The 21,073-nt window shown below is 41.0% G+C and overlaps 1 protein-coding gene across 12 annotated transcripts in view; it reads left to right on the top strand.

Moving 5' to 3' along the window:
- The window catches only part of NBEA (neurobeachin), an 835,610-nt gene that overhangs the window by 705,357 nt on the left and 109,180 nt on the right, over positions 1-21,073 (top strand). For all 12 annotated transcript variants that reach the window (XM_090027554.1, XM_090027509.1, XM_090027581.1 and 9 more), the window contains 2 exons: positions 4,066-4,178; positions 19,520-19,660. In XM_090027554.1, coding sequence (XP_089883680.1) covers positions 4,066-4,178; positions 19,520-19,660 — 254 coding nt within the window. The remainder of the gene's footprint in view (positions 1-4,065; positions 4,179-19,519; positions 19,661-21,073) is intronic.

The following is a 21,073-nucleotide window of genomic DNA, read 5'->3' as shown; positions in this document are numbered from 1 at the left end:
AGCAGACTTTGGCTCAGGGAACTCAGGGCAAGATCCCCTGGGAAGCCAGTCTGAGGGGGAGAGGAGTCCAGGACAGCTGGCTGTACTTTAAAGAAGCCTTACTGAGAGTGCAGGAACAAACCATCCCAATGTACAGGAAGACTAGCAAGTATGGCAGAAGACCAGCTTGGCTTAGCAGGGAACTCTTCAGTAAACTAAATCACAAAAAGGAAGCTTATAAGAAGTAGAAACTTGGACAAATAACTAGGAAGAATATAAGAACGTTGCTTGGGCATGCAGGGATGAAGTCAGGAAGGCCAAAGCACAATTGGAGTTGCAGCTAGCAAGGGATGTGAAAGGTAACAAGAAGGGTTTCTACAAGTATGTCAGGTAGCAAGAGGAGGATCATGGGAAAGTGTGGGTCCCTTACTGAATGGGGGAGGCAACCTTGTGACAGAGGATGCAGAAAAGGCTGAAGTACTCAATGCCTTTTTTGCCTCAGTCTTCACAGGCAAGGTCAGCTCCCAGACTACTGCACTGGGCAGCACAGTTTGGGAAGGAGTGAGCAGCCCTCAGTGGTGAAAGAACAGGTTAGGACTATTTAGAAAAGCTAGACATGTACAAGTCCATGGGGCTGGATGGGATGCACCCGAAGGTGCTGAGGGAGTTGGCTGATGTGATTGCAGAGCCATTGGCCATCATCTTTGAAAACTCATGGTGATCAGGAGAAGGTTCCAGATGATTGGAAAAGGGCAAACATAGTGCCCATATTTAAGAAAGGGAAAAAGGAGGATCCAGGGAACTACAGACCAGTCAGCCTTACCTCAGTCCCTGGAAAAAATCATGGAGCAGATCCTCAAAAAATCCATTTCTAAGCACTTGGAGGAGAAAAAGTGATTAGGAACAGTCAGCATGGATTCACCAGGGGCAAGTCATGCTTGACTGTGGGAACCTGATTGTCTTCTATGATACGATGACTGGCTCTGTGGATGTGGGGAGACCAGTGGTAGATGTGGTGTACCTTGATTTTAGCAAGGCTTTTGATACGAGTCTCCCACAACATTCTCTCAGGCAAGCTAAGGAAGTACAGGCTGGATGAATGGACTGTAAGGTGGATAGAAAACTGGGTGGAACATTAGGCTCAGAGAGTATTAATCAATGGCATGGTGTCTAGTTGGCAGCCAGTATCAAGTGGAGTGCCCCAGGGGTTGGTCCTGGGGCTGGTTTTGTTCAATGTCTTCATCAACAACCTGGAAGATGGCATAGAGTGCCCCCTAATCCATCAAGTTTGCAGATGACACCAAGCTGGGGGAGTAGTAGATATGCTGGAGGGTAGGGCTAGGATTCAGAGTGACCTAGACAAATTGGAGGATTGGGCCAAAAGGAATCTCATGAGGATCAACAAGGACAAGTGCAAAGTCCTGCACTTAGGATGGAACAATCCCATGCACCAGTACAGGCTGGGGGCTGACTGGCTGGGCAGCAGCTCTCAGAAAAGGACTGTGGGGTTACAGTGGGCAATAAGCTGAATATGAGCCAGCAGTGTGCCCTTGTTGCCAAGAAGGTTAACAGCATACTGGCTGCATTGGTAGCTGTGTTGCCAATTGGTCAAGGGAGTGATTATTCCCCTCTATTCAGCACTGGTGAGGCCACATCTGGAGTACTGTGTTCAGTTTTGGGCCCCCCACTACAGAAAGGATGTGAACAAATTGGAGAGAATCCAGCAGGAGGGTGACAAAAATGATGAGGGGGCTGGGGAACATGACTTATGAGGAAAGGGTGAAGGGAACTGGGCTTATTTAGTCTAGAGAAGAGGGGACTGAGAGGGGACTTAATAGCAGCCTTCAACTACCTGAAGTGGGGTTCAAAAAAGGATGGAGCTAGACTGTTCTCAGTGGTGGAGCAGGCAGCACAGCCCAGCCCAGGGCTGGAAAGCATGCTGGGATACTGAAGGACTCTGATTTAACTTAAACCAGGAAGAGGTCTCAGACAGAAGTTTCATAAACCAATTTGAAGCAAGTCAATTGGGCCTGATACATTCAATGAGGTTTATCTTAAAATCTTTTCAGCCATTTTGAAACTGGTTTATGTGCACTGAACTTCTGTTCTGTTACAGGTTTAAACCAGTTTGTGATGACTCAAACCAGTTTTTGTGCAACTTCTGTCCCTGGCCCCTGTGATAGCAGTTGTCCAAAAACATGAAAATCAGCAGCCATCATGATTTCTGTTTTCTTCTTCTGATGCCCCAATTACTCTTTCAGGTCAAGAGACAATTTGAACCAGTTGTGCCTACATACCTGAATTTGAACATGAGGCAGATCCAGGATGGGTGCACTGCTGCATTTGTAACTGACTTTGATTCCTACTTTACCCAAAGTTTAAAACCAACTGCCTGACAGTGGCAGCAGCATTTTATAGTCATCATTTCTAGCGAGAGAGTCAATTGACTTCATTGTAATCTACCTGATTTCTTCTAAAGTCTTCATTCCACAAGTGTTAACAACCCTCTCTTAATCATCTTGATGTCCCACCAAGCAAACTATCCTTTGTTCTGTCATTCTGCTGGCTTAATGACTCCTGGTAATAAAGCTCCTATTTCAGAGCCCTGCAGATTGTTTTAAATTCATTCCAATGAAGTTATTAGTTTTTACTTTAATCTTAAACTGAATAATACAGTGCTAGGCCCCTAGCATATTAGTAAAACTTCTGGTTTATTTTTAACTGGAGAAAAATATGTGTTGTTTCATATGTGATGATGTATCTGGATCCACTCAAACTTGCACATTTATACACAAACCTTTAGAAAGAGTCATAACTTACGGTATTGATAATCACTTGTATATACACAGTACAGATAGTTTTCTATTAATGTCTTTTAATTTATAAGTCCATTGGAACTATACTAAAATATACTTTTTTTGACATGTAAATATATTTACACGAGCCCAGTGTCCATCCTCAGTAGATTACCTGGATGCTGGATATGTGTGTAAGGAGCTAGTAGATGTGTGTAAGGAGCTAGTAGTGGAACATATTTAACCTCAGTTTCTGAAGCAATTGCAGGGCTGCCTAGTAGATGCTACTGCTAACTAATGCTGGAGGAGCTTCCATGTAGCCATAGTTGCATACGTAATGATTCAGGAGATGGGAGGATCTGTGTGATAATAGATCCTCCAGGCTCTTTAAAGTTCTCCCCTTCTCTTCCTTCCACTTACTCCAGGGGTGAGCAATTATTTTGGGCAGAGGGCTACTTACTGAGTTTTGGCAGGCCATCAATGGCTGCAGGACAGGCAGCCAGGGGCAGATAAATATTAATTTTCTAAATTTTCTACGGGCCCCGCAGGCCAGATAGAATGGCCTGGTGGGCCACATCTGGCCCACAGGCTGCATTTTGCCTACCCCTGCCTTACTACATTGTGCTTTTATGTAAGCAACTTGTGCAGAGCAGGGTTCTATATTGCCAATGCTATATGTTATACTTCTGTTGCTCTGTATCTTTCAGCAGATAATGTAAAAAATATTATTCTTAGAGATAGGCCCAAATTCCAAAAATTCAGATATAGATTCCTAAAGTTTGCTATTTGACTTCATTACTGTACCAGCCGTAATATGTTGGCTACAACTGATACAGCCATAATATGCTGGTTACAACTGATAAATATTCAGTGAAGGAGAGAAATGGAAAGGTGAAAGTTATCCTTTACATGGAAGCAAAAATATTCTTCCAGCTTTAAAGTACACCAAATGTTTTGAAAATTGCAGTGTCATAAATGGAGAGTTTTGCATTAGGATTTGCTTTTAACCAAAATTTTTTCTGAACTTTGTTGTCCCCTTCATATTCCACATACTGTCTGTGAATGCAGACTTCTGACTTGTAATTCAGAAACAATGGTTTTGATGCTATATTTCATTGGACCAACAAAGTCAGATGCATGAAATCAAAAGCATGCTTTAGTTTACAGGTAGTAACTGTTTTAACACAGTGGCTAGGATTAGGAAAATGTAAAGATAATTTAATACTAGATTATTTTTCCTTTCCTGTATACACTACATGGTTTAACTTTTACATTTTTTTCTCTACATTAGGACGAACATACAATGATCTAAATCAGTACCCTGTATTCCCGTGGGTGTTAACAAACTATGAATCAGAGGAGTTGGACCTGACCCTTCCAGGCAACTTCAGGGATCTTTCAAAGGTATATCAACCATTATGTTTAAGAAATTTAGTCAGTTTTCTTAATTAGACAGTATATTACTTTTATCAGTACTGAAAAGATTAAATTAAATTAAGATTTTCAGGAAAATAATATAATTTTATAAAATTGTGATATAATTAAAAATGTTATTGTAAAAATGGGATATGTTGTCTGTTGATATAAACAGAAGCGTTGGCTGGAATTGAGTAAAAATATGCATGGAGATTAAGAAAGCTAGAATTAATGCTCTTAACAAAAATTATTTACAGTGAGGGTTGCCAAAATATAGTTTCATAGTTTCTAGGGTTGGAAGGGACCTGAACAGGTCATCAAGTCTGACCCCTTACCCTGGGCAGGAACAAGTCCTGGGATCATAATATCCCAGCCAGATATCTGTCCAACCTCCTCTTGAAAACCCTAAGGTAGGGGAGAGGACCACCTCTCTTGGGAGCCCATTCCAGAGCCTGGCAGCCCTAACCATAAAGTAATGCCTTCTGATATCGAGCCTGAACCTGCTCTCAATTTGTGGCCATTATTCCTTGTTATCCCAGGTGGTGCCTGGGGGAACAGAGCCTCACCTATTTTCTGCTGTTCTCCCCCCCACCACACACACACACACAGCGAGTTTGTACACAGCCACGAGATCTCCTCTCAGCCTTCTCTTGCAGAGGCTCAATAGATTCAGGCCATTTAGTCTATCTTTGTAGGGCCTGGCCTGCTGCCCCCTAATCATGAAAGTGGTCCTCCTCTGAACCCTCTCAAAGTTAGCCACATCCCTCTTGAAGTGCAGCGCCCAGAACTGGACGCAGTACTCCAACTGTGGCCTGACCAGTGCCACATACAGGGGAAGGATCTCCTCCCCGGATCTGCTTGTGATGGGAAGCGGTATGTGGCTGCGGGCTGTTTGCCGGGGGGTGGGGAGGGGAGGCTCTCCACTGCTCTATACCCAGATTTGTATGCATGGTGGGGGCAGGTGCGGGCTGCCCGCTGCAGGCTTAGGGCTCCCTGCCCTGCCCCCCTCCCTCTGGGGCCTCCATGGCCTGGTTGGCAGTGTGGGGATGCTTGATGTCACTGCTGAGAGCTTCATGCCGCCATGTTGAGGTGCCCCCTGCCTGACTAACAGCAGCAGGGGTGGTATCGCTGCTGTCAGGCAGGCAGGGGGTGCCTTGCCATGCCAGCATGGAGCTCCCAGCAGTGGCACCTAGCTTACTCACCTGGCCCAGCTTTGCCCTGCTCCACTGGGTACCTCCCACTGGGCCATGGAGGCCCTGGAGGCAGGGAAGGGAGCACTTGAGCCCACAGCAGGCAGCCCGCATACACCCCACCCAGACGGGCTCCATTCTTGCTGTGCCACCCATGGTGGGGCAAGCTCCATGCTCTGCTTCCCCACAGCAGCTGTTGCCTCCCTCAAGTGGTAGCCAGGGATTGGGTGCTGCTGCAGGGGGCTGCAGACCCAGGTCCCTGGCCCCATATCCCTGGCACCTGGGGGCCCTCTTAGGCAAGGATGTGGGGGCCTGTGGGTAGGGAGTGAGGGGCAGAGGCTGTGCCAGGGGGCTGTGGTTGGGGAGTGAGAGGCACCAGCAGGGCTTGGAGGCTGTGGCTTGGGAGTGAGGGGCAATGGCATGGGCAGGGCATTTGCATATCAGAGCTGCTCAGCACTACAAAGCTGTGGTGGAGGACCATCGTAGCTGGACCTGTGTCCTGGTAAGCAAAGTGGGCAGGAGAGCTCTGATTTTCTGATTTTGATTGGAAGCCCAAAGTCAAATGCAAAAATTCATAGGTATTTAGAGTTTATTTTATTATGGTGATTGAGGCACTGGTAAACTTCCCAATTGCTTTAAAATTGTAAATATATCAGTAACATATATATCAACTCACACCTATATTGGTGTTTCATTTTAATAATGGAAAAAATGCAGTTATGGGGGTTTATCATTAAAGAATTTGCTGTTTTTCTCAGATAATTTGTGATTTTTAAACAGAGAAAACCAGGATCCCTGCTGATGATGCACCAAACCATCTGCAGCTGCCCTTTTCAAAATCCTAGGTCTGCCCATGATTCTGTATATTGATGGACACTAAGCTCTGTTTCATATAAGACTGAAAGGGCCCACCTGAGTTACTGAACCTCATTTCTTGCAGTCACAGAAAAGTGCATCATATAATCCCTTTAATGAACTAATGCGACTCCATTGTGTAGGTCATTAGGTTTTTGATTCTGCTGCTCCTACAGTGGGGCTTTTATAGAAGCTTGCTGCACTGATGGTTAGAAAACATCTAATTTCTACCCTGTATAGACTGACTGACAATATATACGTAGGAGCAACCAAGACATGGCCTGCAGGTGTGTCATTCAGCCCTCAAGGCTCGCCATAGCCCCAGAAATTTGTCAACAGGACAAGCCAAATTTCCAGATCCATATGGATCCCCCTGGACCTCTTAATGTGGCACTGCATGCTGCATCTGGATCACAGATCAGCCCCATGTCACTCATCCAGCCAGCAGGACTGAGCTGACCATTTACTAGTCTCTTCCTATTTGTTCATATGCCATTACTATTTCATAGTTTAAATAAGGTTTCTCCCTTCCAATATTTTAGACCCCTGCTTTATGTATAGACAGCCAGTCATATCCCGTTAGCCTTCATTTTACTATAAACCAGGGGCTTTCAGATGCCGGCGGGGTAGGGAGGGGGTGGTGCATGGCCAGATATGGAGTGGTGGCAGCATGGGGTGGTGTGAGCACCCCCCACGGCTGCCTGGCTGGGTGGTGCCTGTGTGGCCCACAGACAGGCACTGCTGCCTTCACCCCCCTCTGGCTCTGCTTCTGGGAGGTGGCATCACAGGTGGTGGGTGGCAGCGCTCCATCCCCACCTACCTGTGTGTACCACCTAGGGCCTTTCCAAGTACCCCCGATTGACAACCCATGCTGTAAACAATCAAGCTCCTTTCATGATATTCCCTAGATTATCCTAGTAACCTTTCTGAGCACCTGTTCCAGTTTGAGTGAATCTTTCTTGAATGTGGGAAACTAGAACTATATACTGTTTTCCCAATGAGTTTCTACAGTGCCAGTGTACAACTGCATTAATTCTCCCATGTTTTCTGGAAGTGTCTCCCTTTATACATCCTAGGATAGTATTTTACTTTTCCATAGCTTAATCACACTGGTGGTTCAGGGTCATTCTGTAACAGATTCTTCTTCTCATTCATTTCCTTCTTCCAACTGATGAGCTCCTGGGTTTTAAAAGCAGTTCTAGTTATGATTACCTAAGTACATAACATTCTACTTTGTACTATTTAATTTGACTTATTTTACTGCAGTCTTGAAGGTCATCTTCTTTTCCCCTGTATGTGATACCCCAATCCTCCTCCTTAGTTATGATGCTTCCTACAGTTCTTTCATTATCAGTGATCACCTTTGCACTTTTTCTTCCAAAGACATTAATGATAATATAAACAAGGTTAGTACCAAGACTTATCCATCAGGAACTCAGCTAGTAACCTCTGTCCAGCCTGATACTTCCTTTTTCAGCACAATCCATTTGTGTCTCACTATATTCAGTTCTTCTACTTCTGCTTCCAAGTTGTGATACTTCTGCTTATCCCATTTTATCCAAGAGGCACCATAGCAGATGCTTTACTGAAATTTAGATAAATAACCACTGCCGTATAATGTTTTGTGTAGAAATTTCTGTTATATTATCAAAAGACAAAAAAAGCCAGCAAATAACTCCAGGATTAATTTACTGTGGTAAACCCATGTTGCAGATTATCCTGGTTTTCATGTACCTCTGTATCTTTAATTATTTATTTCCTTCTGAATTTGTTCTAAGGTACTGTTCCTATAATTGCTTAAATAATCTTTTTCTTTTCTTAAATACAGGCACTAAATTTACTATTCTCCAGGCATACAGTAGAACCTCCAACTAGTAAATTTGTTAAAAATCCTTCCTACAACATATTTTTGGTTATCTGAGCCCCTTTGGAAAGCACCCACTAAAAAGCTATTCAGAGTAGTAGAACTGTAGTATCTTATCAGAAATTATACATGCAAACACATAGCACATAATCTAAAGCCATACCAAGTTTAACAGCATAGACATTAACATTACAGACAGAGTAAAACCTAAAATAGAACAGTTTGTTGTAGGATAGCAACAGGTACAAGTATCAAACACATATATTTGGAGCTGTTTCAAAAGGCAAAGGGTTCCAAAGGGCAGCAGCTCTTACATTCTATTTTTTAGGTGTGAGAATGATACAAATGTAGCAAAACGACTCCACCTTTAACACTATTTCATGCAGCCTTAAAGTTTTGCTGTGCTTCTGTCAATCTCTATTTGTTTCATAGATTTCATAGACATTAAGGTTAGAAGAGACCTCATAAGATCATCGAGTGCAACCCCCTGTCCAAGGGGCAGGAAGTCAGCTAGGGTCAAAGGATCCCACCAAGATAAGCATCCAAATGCTTTTCAAAAGTGTTCAGAGTAGGTGAGGAGTCTGTTCCAAGCGTTGAGGGCTCAGACAGTAAATAAGTTTTTCCTTATGTCCAGCTTAAAACGGTATTGCAGGAGTTTGTGACCATTGGACCTTGTCATCCCTTGGGGTGCTCTGGTATACAGGTGTTCTCCCAGATCCTGATGCACACCCCTTATGTACTTACAGGCTGCCACCAAGTCACCCCTTAGCCTGAGCTTCTCCAGGCCGAAGAGTCCCATAGCTCACAGCCTTTCTTCATAAGGCCTGTTCTCTTGCCCTCTAATCATGCGCATGGCTCTCCTTTAGACTCTTTCAAGCTTCTCCATGTCCTTCTTAAATTGTGGAGCCCAGAATTGGATTCAGTACTCCAGCTGCAGCCTCACCAATGCCAAGTACAGTGGGAGGAAGACATCCTGGGTCTTGCTCGAGGTGCATAGGTAGATGCAAGCCAGAATTTTGTTCACCTCCCAGCTGTGGTATCGCGTTGGTGGCTTATGATCATGTTGTGGTCAGTTGTGACGCCAAGTCTCTTTTGGCCACAGTGCTAGCAAATGTAGCACTGCTGAGCCTGTAAGTGTAATGCGGGTTTCTTTTCCCGAGGTGGAGCACCTTGCATTTCTCTGTATTGAATGCCATCAGATTTTCATCCACTCACCTTGAAAGCCTATCAAGGTCAGCCTGGATCCCCAGCCTATCCTCAAGTGTGGACACTATTCCCCAAAGTTTGGTGTCATCAATGAATTTAGCCAGTCTGCTTCTGACACCATTGTCCAAATCGTTTATGAAGACATTAAAGAGTATATGTCTGAGAATGGAGCCTTGGGGGACATCACTAGTTACTGAGTGCCATGTTGATTCAGTTCCATCAACTACCACCTCAGAGCCAGTTCCCCAGCCATCGGACCGTAAGGGTGTTGAGGCCGCAGTTCTCCAATTTTCCCATGAGGACATCATGGGACACCAGGTCAAAGGCTTTTTTGAAGTCCAAATAAATTGGACTATGTCACCTGGCCCTGGAAATAAATGAGGTTGACGAGGCAAGACATACCCGCAACAAAGCCATGCTGGTTATCCCTCAGGATATTACCTTCTGTTAGTCTGTCAAGAATGTTTTCTTTGATAATTTTTTCCAAAATCTTCCCAGGGATTGAGGTCAAACTGATTGGCTTGTAGTTTCCCTGGTCTTCTTTCCTCCCTTTCTTGAAAATGGTCACCACATTGGCCCTCTTCCAATCTTCTGGTACTTTGCCCAAGTGCCATGAGTTCTCAAATATCTTTGCGAGTGGCTACGCTATGATGTCTGCCAGTTCCTTTAGCACTCTTGGGTGCAATCTATCCAGACCAGCTGATTTGTGGGGTTTCAGCCTCTCAGGATACTCCCTCACAAGATCCACGCCAATGGTGAGCATATATGCACCCTCCCCTGGTCATCCTGCATCAGGTTAGGCCAGGTGGTCCTTTGGGCTGGTGAAAAACTGGTGCAAAGTAATCATTAAATACATTGACTTTTTTCCTGGGTTTTAGTAGACAGCTGCCACAGCAGGTTTAGCAGGGGTCCAATGTTGCCCTTGTTTTTCATTTGACTCTGCACATATCTGAAGAAGAACTCTTTACTGTCCTTGATTCACGTAGCCAGCTGGAGTTGAGTTGCAGCTTTGGCTTTCCTAGTTCACACCCTGCAGGTGCGGACCAGTGCAGAACACTCTTCCTTAGTGGTGTGTCCTGTCTTCCATCCTTTATAAGCCTCTCTTTTTTGACGTAGGAAGTCCATGAGTTCCATGTTGAGCCAATACTTTTATTAAGAGAGCCTGTAACAGGTGAGGCACCTGGGGTTGCTGTAATGTCCCCTAATGGTCACCTTCACCGTGCCTGGCTCTTGCCCTCACCTCCCAAGGTAACACACTGGTTCCTTACCTGCCACATTTTGCTGTAACACTTGATGAGGGGAGGCTGTCTTGAGAGGCTGGTAAGCATAAGGTGCTATATCTTTCTGTCTCCATACCTGTTTATGTCTTACTCACCTTAAGGGCTAAATTCATGGCTGCCTTCCATCTCTAGGCTGAGTGTCTGTTTCCTTTGGCTCCAGGCCTTCAGCCCTGGCCCGCTGATTCGAGCCTAGCTCTCTCAGTCTTAGCCCTGTTGGCTCTCTTTTTCTTTGGGCCTCTGGATCCCTTGCCCCTGTGTGATGACTGGTCCCCATGTCCCTCACTGTGGGCCAGCTCTTAGTCCTCAAGGTGTCTGACCCTGGTTGAGCTACCCTCATTGTCTCTTCCCTCAGTCCTCTGGTCCCTTACACTGAGCTAAGCTACTTGCTTCTCCAGTCCTCAGGCCTCTAGTTCTTGACCCTGAGGCAGGCTGCTTGCCTCTCCAACGCTTATCCCTCTGGTCCTTGACACCAGCTAGACTGCCTAATGCCAAGTGCCCTACCAGGCACCCCTATGTTGCCTCCTCCATAGCCACAGCTAGTCCTCTGGTATAAGGCTTAAATTACAACATAAATACAAGACACTGTTCCCAACTAAAAGCCTAACCAGTGCTGGATTATTGCGTCATTCAGGCCATCATCTGCCTTAGTTCCCCCTGGGTAGTTCCAGGCAACTCAGGTGCTTGCTAGTCAATCTGGTGTGGACATTTCCCTCAAGAGCTTCTCACCCTTCAGCATGCAAGGCCAGACTACCTGCTCTGGCTTGGGCCATGGGTTTATATTTCTGGAAGCCATGCACTCTTTTTGGTCACCCTCTTTCCCAGCCCTGCCCAGGGTTTCCCCTGTCAATCAAGGACCAGCCTGCCCTCCTGCAGCTGTATCCCTGCTAAGCCTGCTGCATCTTCTCAAAGGGACAAGAGCCTTCTGGATCACTGCCACAGTTCTCATTCTTCCCCTTTCCCTACTCCCAAGTCACAGAGCCCAAAATTCATTTGCTTTTTTTGCCACAGCGTCATGTTCCTGCCATACGCTAAGTTTATGATCCAGATCCACCAGATCCTTCTTAGCACCACTACTGAATGAATAGTGTTGGCCAACCTGTAGCCTGTGTGCAAGGCATGTGGCACATGGTAGAGGGGGCAGACAGCACAACAATAGATAGGTCAGGGAGCAGAAAGCAAACAGAATAGGGCAGGGAGCACAAAGCAGCAGAGCAAGGAAACAGGATTGGAGTGGCAATTAGAGAGGGCATGGGACTTATTTTGTGGTACACATTCCAAAACAGGTTGAATCCCACCAGCATAGCCACATTTCCCCACACTATAACTTACTGCAGCTTATGGCATGTGCATTTGCATTTCTTCCCTGTAATGTAGCACCTTACACTTGCCTTCGTTGAATTTCTTTTTTCTTTCTTTCTATATGTTTTTTATCTGTAGCCGCATTCTCCAATGAATCCAGTTCCTTTTGAATTCCTTGCAGTAGAAATTATAAGCATTATTACTTCATTGGGTATTTTGATCTCATAGGACTTTAAGCTAATTTTGCATTCTGCATGGATGGATAATATATCCATGGAACTAATTCATTTTCACCCCACTTCTTAAGAAACATAAAAACAAAATTAAAGTAAGGATGTACCCTAAAAACAAACTGAATGAATTCTTGGCTAAGTTTGTGGGAGCTCCCCCCTGCCCGTCAAAATAATATCTAAAATTTTCCAAAGGATTTCTTTAAGTTTATATTGATCCTGGAATTTGTACTGTAAGTGACATAAGCATACACAAAAATAAGGATACACCTAAATTGATAGGAATAGTTAGTGCAACAGGTTATTCTTAAGCAAGTAAAAATAATTATTCACTCTTCACCATTGACTATGATAATCATAGAACATAACAATATGTTCCTTTTTCTCTTTAAAAATTCTTAGATTTTCTTTTATTATGTTTGCAATAGGCGTCCAGCAGTTTGTATAGCATAGTTCACACTAAGATTACTCAGAGTATGCTCTCATGAGATTTCATAATCTAATTAGGTCCCGTATTTGAATGGGAGCTCATCAGGGGACATACTACAGGAAGCAGCTTGCTGGTTTAGTAGGTTAATTTTTCCTTCTGAGTCAGTAGTGACTCACTAATGAATTAAGGTTTAGGCATGGTGTTAAGAAACACTGAGCTACTGGTAGTACTATTCTTTTAAAGGAAATGCAAAATTAAATCCCTGATTGTTTGTGTTCATTAAAGAGTCATTGTTACTGTTCACAATAATAGTTTCCTTTCCTGTCCAATTTTGGTAATTACATCCTGTAAGTCTAAAGTTGTCTAGTTGTTCCAAATGGAGAAGTTCAGGAAGTTCAGCACTACTGCCTGCCTTATATTCTGCTGTGTTGCAGCTAAGATGTGAGCTATATTTCAGTGGTGAATCTTTATATATAATCTACAGATCATTTTATGATTCTTCTGGATAGAAAGAATGCAAGTGAAAATATCCACTAACATGTTATAATGGCACAGGTAGCATCTCTAGAGGCTGAATTTTCAAATGAGCTTAAAATGAAGCACAGATTTCTATTTTTCTCTGAAAGTTGGTAGTCAGTATGAGATTTCATATATGGTTATTTTTTGTGCCCTGTGCATATTACATATAGTTTTGTCAGATTTCTCCTCTTGCATCTCCAATAGGAAATTTTATAAATGGATTTTGAATTAAGTGTTTTCTTGGCAAGCCTATTGTCTTTGTTACCAATATCTTTTAAAATGCTCTCTGAAAAAGAGAGAAGGATTCTGAGTAGCTCTTAAGCAACTGATTGTATTTTAAAAATTGGAATAAGTAATTATTAGTCATTATTTGTCTTGCTATAAAGGCACTTTGCACACAGGTCAGATTGATAGGGAAGTGACACATGAGCAGTAGGGGTGTATTCAATTCAGGTTCGGGCCAAAGCAGGGAACAGTGATTCAATTAATTGATTCAGATCACTGTTCCAATTCGATTCAGCTGAATCCAAATCTGAAGATTCGATGCTGATTCAGACAATCAGCAATTCAGCCATAGACATAGCTTTAAATGTTTTTTCTACATATCTTGAGGTACCAGGCATGGCTCATGAACACTGAGATGGTGGGGTGGATGGAGCCTCTCACAAGAGTGCAGCCCCCCTCCCCCCCGCACTCAGCAGCAGACTGGAAGTGGACTAGAAGTATTTCTGGTCCACTTCTGTGTCCGCCACCAAGCTCATGGGAGACCGATACTATAAAATATTATATATACATGTTGATATACTGTAAGTACTGTAGTGTCATATAATATTAGTGTTCTTAATATTTTGTGGAAAATCATGTTTAGTTGTGAGCAATTTCCTTACCATGTAAGTAAAAGAACATGAAGAGCATTATAGTAAGTTATATTCCTTTAAAATTTCTTTAGTACCATAGTTAAATATTTACAGTTCCATACAGCATATGTGACTTTGTTTCCATTCCATTTTATTCATGTTCATATAGTGCATTTATCATTATGGTTTATTCATACATTTAAAGAACTGCCTGTTCAAATAAGATAAAAATTAGGTATTGGCTTTAAAATAGGCATATTCTCTTTCTCTGGAGTATTTTGTCAGATTTCCTCCTGAGGTTTTTTCCATTTTTGTGCTTAATTGGAGATTTAAAAAATGCACATGGAGCAATCAGGGTGCTGCAGCAGTAAGATATATTGGACCACTCATTTGATTAGACAGTGTGGGCTCAAGTTTTATTCATTACACATACAAGGTTAAAGGTTATATTTATTGTTTGACAGGATGAAAAGCTAATGAAAGAGGCTGTCATAGATACATAGATTATCTTTTCACTACCAAACCATCAGGTGATCTGCTTATTTTCTCCTTTCTTGGGATTTCCTGTACTGAAATACAAGTGGTAGTGGGTGTTCACATAAGAAGTATGTGCGCAAGTCATATTGCACATTGAATTTCTTTAAGGGTAGCACTTAAAATGTAATATGGTTTGTTTGTGTAAAATTGTATGACTTTTATTCCTAAATTACAGTGAGTGCATGAGTTTGACATGCTGCATTGTCCCTGCTCATTAAAGTGTAAATGGGAATTTTCCTCATTTACTGCCAGCTATGCATCCTGTTAAATAACATGATTTCTTCACAAAGCAAAATCTTACTAACATTGACGTGTGTATGAGACATCATACATGCCCATTCATTGAATGGAAAAACATTTATTTTGTTAATATGGAAGGTGTTTGACTGATAGATGATGATAAGCATAACCACTTTCCCAAATTACTGTGCCATTTTAAGAAAAGGAAGTGATAATGCCTCAGGGCTTCTAAATGTAATAATGCAAATGAACGTACCGTAATGTGAATATTTCAAAGCAAACCACTCTTAATACTTCCAAATGTCTCTATACTGTGTAATGGAGTTTGTGGTTGGCAGAATCTTCTCTAACCAGACCAAGTTTCTACAGTTTATTTTAAAATTTTCCCTTTACCACATGAAAATCTTCCACCAAGATAAAACTGAATTAGATTTCAGTCTGGTGCCAGCCACAACATTAAACATTTTGTTTGCGTAAATGAAAAGTTAATAGCATGAACAACACTTCAGTACTCCAGAATCTTTGAGATGCTTATGTTATGAAGAAATGGACAGATGAATATACTGGTCATAAAATAGTTAAAATTTGAATATATTTAAATATATATATTTAACCTCGGAAAACTTCTATTGTTTCAAAGCCTTCTAACTCTAGTATTGGTTTAAAGAGTTGTTTTTTAAATAAAACATGTACTCCCAGATTCCATATTGTTTGTTGCAATTGGAATGTAGATAAGTACACAGGATAGATACAATATGGGCTAGTACCTTACAAAATACATTATTTTAGTTCCTTGGCAAATAGAAGGCAACATTTATTGTTACTACTGTGAGGAAGGTACTTCCTGAGTATTGCCAGCAAAGTGGTAAATGGTACATGACTTACAAAACATGCCCAGTGGATATAAACACTAGATTTATCAAAAGCCCAAGGCCTAAGGAGATTAGCCAGAAAAAATGTCATTCATTAAATAACAGCATGTTTTATATTAAATCAAAATAAACAGTTACTTTGTAACTTTTATACTTGTAACTTTTAAAGGAAAAACATTACAGGAAATAATGTGTTGCCCATGTAACTTTGTGCTAGTCATGTAACCTCTTTGTGCCTCGGGCTTGTGAATGAAATGGAGGGCATTTTTACATGTGCTGCAGGACACAGAACTGAGCACTTTAATTAGCAAGCCATGCTAATTAAATGCACCCGCATAACATGTGTGTCAGTGGTGCTGAGAAAATGGAAGCAGAGCACTTTGAATTAAAGCACATTGAAAGTATTTTATTTCGAAGTGCACCACCGCCATTTTCTCTGCACCACTGATATGCATGTCATGGAAGGATGCCACAGTGGGTCAATTTCTGTGCTCCAGCAGTCTTGATTAGTCAAGTCCTCCCGCCTGTGTGTAAGTGGCTGGAGATACAGTTTGTATCCGTATCTGACATGGCTGCATGAGGATAAATCCAGATATACTTGGAAGATGTTACAATCTTGCAATGATGGAGCTATGTTAAAACTTTAATAGCTGATTTTGTGGGTTGACTCTGCTCCAGAGCTCTGAGAATTGTGACCAGCCAGTAATATATGTTTTAAAGAGTCTTATAAATAAGCTTCCCACTTACAGAACTATCTTTGCTAACCAATGGTGAAGAACAAAGTCCTTACTTCTGCTCTTTGTTTTCCCATTACTGCTGTCTTGGGGAAGTTGCCATACACTTATACAGTGCTTGTGCATGCTAAGTGTGTGAACAAGTGTAGAAGCAAACTGCTGAGTATCACTAACTGTCCTAGATGGTCTTTCCACACTCTGCCAAACAGAAGATTTTTAGAAAAACTTCAGCATTTGCTTGAAATCTGCCATTTTATGTATTTACTTAAATGATTATAGATATGTTGGAAAAAAACTCTTTTGATTTTTACAAAGAGATTAAATATTTTTAGAGGAATCTGCAAAATATTTAATTAAACAAAACATACTATAACTAACACAAGATTGATATTCTGAAATAACACTTCTTTGGCCTTAGAGATCGCTGAAGCACAATGGGCATTTATAGACTTGATCTGAGAGTGACCATACTCCTTCACTATTATAGCATCATACACACATTTAATGAAATGTTAAGTCACATCCTTATCACTTGCAGCTGTAAAAAGTACTATGGTATTAGATGCATATATTTTCATAGACTAACACCTCTCACTGGCAGCTGCAAATGGTGTCACACAAACCCATGTCTTTCATTTTGTATTTGCTTTATAGAGGGCGTGTCGACATGAGATGCAACTGAGCAGTTATTACTGCACATTTATTAGTACTTGTATTAGCAAGCACTAAGTGAATGTGCAGTAAATGGAGTTACTGCACAGTAGCACCAGTGAACATCTTTTAGGTGACAGTATTGTGCAGTAGCTTAACAATACCGTGCAGTAGCGTATTAGTAGTATCCGTGCTGTGATTCGCTACTGCACAATATTTTTTGGCTACTGTGTAGTCAGCATCTCTTATAGATGCACCCAGAAGGAATAAAAATTGCCTGTTAAGAAGCCTGATAATGTGTATTATTAGTTATTATTTTGTAGACTTTGAAAATTTTCAGATGGTCATTGGGTCTTATTCATCAATTCAAACTAGCATCACTAAGACTGCATGATAGCCCCAAGCCAGCACCTTTTTATTGAATTTACCTTTTTTGCGCTATTCAGTTATCTGCAAAGTGACACCAAACATTAGGGCAAATTAGTAAAGTACTGTGGTGTTTGTATTTGCATGGCTTGTCAAATCAATAGGAAAGGAAAACTGTCATTCAACAAATGACTCTTTCTAGAAATTAACTGTTTGTGCAAACATTTTTTGTGAATTGCAGAATGTAACAGTGTCTAAGCCTGTCCTGGAGATGCACAGTCTAAACTGTAAAAAAAAACTAAGCTGCATACGTGATGAAACCTGAGTAAAATAAAGAAGGAAATATTTATTTTATTCTTTTTCCAGTAGTTGGAATGTTGCCTGGAAAAAATTAAGGGAACGGGTTATGCTTCTTTTTCAAGAATGTTTTGTTGAGGTCTTGCAGGGCAATCTGCATCAGATAAAAGTGATCCTTTGAGATTACGTAGGCATTTTATACATAAGAGAAAGCTATTAACATACCCATGACACAGCAAAGTATTAGGCATCCAAAATATCTAGGGAAACAAAATGCATTGTTTTAAGCTTTAATTGTTCATAATGTAGAACCATGTAAAACAGTCACTTGTTTATAACCCCAAAAACAAAGCATAAAAATGCTGAAACAAGAAATAATTAAAACATCGCTAGATACATCTTTTAATTATATACATGAAAGCATACTTACTGGTTGGATATTATTCTAGTATATCCAATACAAACTTAAAATAAGTATAGACTCAGCATGAAAAATGCCTTCCAAAATGAAATTTGAAGTATGTATTTGCAGTTATGATGATGCTTGAGTTTGTAGTTTTGTTATCAAATATTGGATATTCAAATACAGTGGTTTATACAAATGCTGAATAGCTTGTGTTATTATAGTAAAAAAATACCTTATAGCTTCTCTGAGCCTTTTAGATAGGGTGGGATTTAGAGCTAATAAATAAACTTAAAAATTATATTGAAGTTATAAATTCCCTTGTAAAAATATATTTTAGAAATACTAACACTTTCAACTATTTGTACCCTCCTATTACAAATCAAACAATTTAGGTATTCTGAGAAAAAGTCAATACATTTCTGAACTATTCATATTTGGGTCTGGTAATGCTACCTTTTACTAAGTATAATGTTAAAAATTAATCCTTGAAGGGTTTTTTTGGCAAATTATTACTGTCATTCTTGTTATACTTATTATTATTAGACTACTAAATAATGCAGTCACATCTTATATGAAAAATACATATTTAAGATCACTTTACATGTATTATCTAATAGTTTAATTTACATTCCCTCCTGTTGTGTTTTCTTAATTCCAGGGACTGTGTTCCAACAATATCCACATAATGTCAATAGGCAGCCATAGTAAGAACATTTTACAAAGGATTAGGCGTAACATTAAAATTCAAGAACTAATCATATGATATATAACATCAGAGGTTTTTATCTGTGTTGTATAGCTGTGTGTGTTGGGGAGCCCTGGATGGGTTTTGCATTGTTGTAATTTCCATTCCTGTTGTTTTGGGGGGTTTTGGTTTTGTTTTTCTTTAAGAAAGAAGATTGTTTGTTTCTGTGAAACCTGGTTTTGTTCAGTCAGAGGGTAGATGCTGTCTTGCAGGACCAGGAATGGTTTTCAAATATTTCTGCTTAAGATCACCAAACACCGCCAGCAGTTCCATGTGAAATCTTTTCATCATGAAACGCGCATTACAAAGTATCCTGTGTGAGCAAAAGTCACTTTTCATTAGCTGTGTGATTATGGTGAATGACAACAACAGAAATATTAGTTTGCCCTTAATGCATTTTAAATGCAGTTTTAGAAGTTTGTTCCCAAACAATATTACTGAATTAATTGGGGAACTACTCTTTCTTCAAGAAGGCCTTGAAACTTTGCAGATGTGAATCATATATATTTGTCAATTTTAAAAAAAAATCATGAGCTTTTTAGTATACCAGGCTTTGAAATAAAATTCCAAATCCATCTCAGCAATCTAAATGGATTAGCACAATGTGGAATGAGTTATCTGTACTTGACTGCTGCATTTCATATATAGGGAATCTTAACAAATGTATGCAGAATGAAATTGTGGCACACAGATCCAAAGCATACTACCCCTCAGCTGCTTTATAAATATGCATCTTTCAATCTTTTTACAGCCCATTGGTGCTTTGAACCCAAAGAGAGCAGTTTTCTATGCAGAGCGTTATGAAACATGGGAAGATGAGCAGACTCCACCTTATCATTACAACACCCACTATTCAACATCTACTTCTACGTTGTCCTGGCTTGTTCGTATTGTAAGTATATTTGTACACACACACACACACACACACACACACACACACACACACACACACGGGAGTGGGGTTGGAGGGGGAGGGATCCTGACTTTCATTTAGTATATTTACTTCTAATGTTTGCTCTAATATTAATATATATTTAAATTTAGAAAAAAATACACTTCTATCCAAAATTCTGTCAGTTTGCATGCAGTAACTAAAAACAATCACTAATTGTCCAACCTTTATTGGAAAAGATGGAGCATCTCTAAAAACTGAGATACTGATGGGCCTTGCATTATGCCATAAGATAATAGGAAAGTCAGGCTGGAAGAGACTTCACAAGGTCATCTAATCCAGCCCCCTGCCCAAGGCAGGGACATCCTTGACTAAGCCATCCTAAGCAAGTGGCTGTCTAATTCTCTTGAAAGCATCCGATAATGGAGTTTCCATAATTTCTCCAAGTAGCCTCTTCCAGTTCTTCACCACTCTCATAGTCAGAAAGATCCTCCTAATTGCCAACCTAAATTTCCGCTGCTGCAGCTTGAGGCCTTTTCTCCTAGTCCTGTCCCCTACAGCCACAGAGGAAAGCCCATCTTCATCCTTTCTGTAATTGCTCTTCGGGTATGTGAAGATTGTTATTGAATCCCCCATCAGTCTTCTCTTCTCAAGACTAAATAATTCTAGTTTTCTCAGGCTTTCCTAGTAAGTCATGCCTCCCAGGCCCCTAATCATTAACTATCCACATCTTGCTTATAGTGTGGGGCCCAAAACTGGACACAGTACTCCAGGTGAGGCCTCACAAGTGTCAAATAGAATGGAAGAATCACTTCCCTTGATTTGCAATTGACTCTCATGTAGAAAGAACCCACTGTGATGTTGGGGTTTTTTTGCAGCAAGAACACACTGTTGGCCATATTCAGCTTATGGCCTACTGTACCCCCCATGTCCTTTTATCTCCCATCAAGTGGAAGAGAAGTGTGAAGGTGGGAGGGGCGAACAGCTCAGGCTTTGTCAAATGAACTTTGGGTGTAGTGTCAATTAAAGACTTGGTTAGAGAATCTCATAACATGATATGATTTCTTGAAAGGATCAGAAAATATTTTCCCTGCCTAAAACTCTTCCTGTGTGGAGTACAGAACAAATGACTTGATGCAATTTGGGAAGGTTAAAACTTCCTTTGAAACTTTGGGTTGAAACATTTGCCCCTCAGGATACAGGTCTTCCAGTGATAGTAGGATTGATGTATGATGAGGGTGAGGTCCATATTTAGAATTATGTGGAAAACTTGCAATGGGCTGGTGGTTTTTCTTTCTCTTTGTTTTGTTTTAAACCATTTTATTAGCCACATTCAGTCATTTGCACATAGTTCACTCACAGCTTTATTTAAAAATTGCCTTTGTACCAAAAAATTATTAATTCATTTTAGAA

The sequence above is a fragment of the Crocodylus siamensis genome, chromosome 1, assembly GCF_052110815.1.
Source record: "Crocodylus siamensis isolate JL-2025a chromosome 1, ASM5211081v1, whole genome shotgun sequence".
NCBI lineage: Eukaryota > Metazoa > Chordata > Crocodylia > Crocodylidae > Crocodylus > Crocodylus siamensis.
This window is presented reverse-complemented; position numbering and strand designations above follow the sequence as displayed.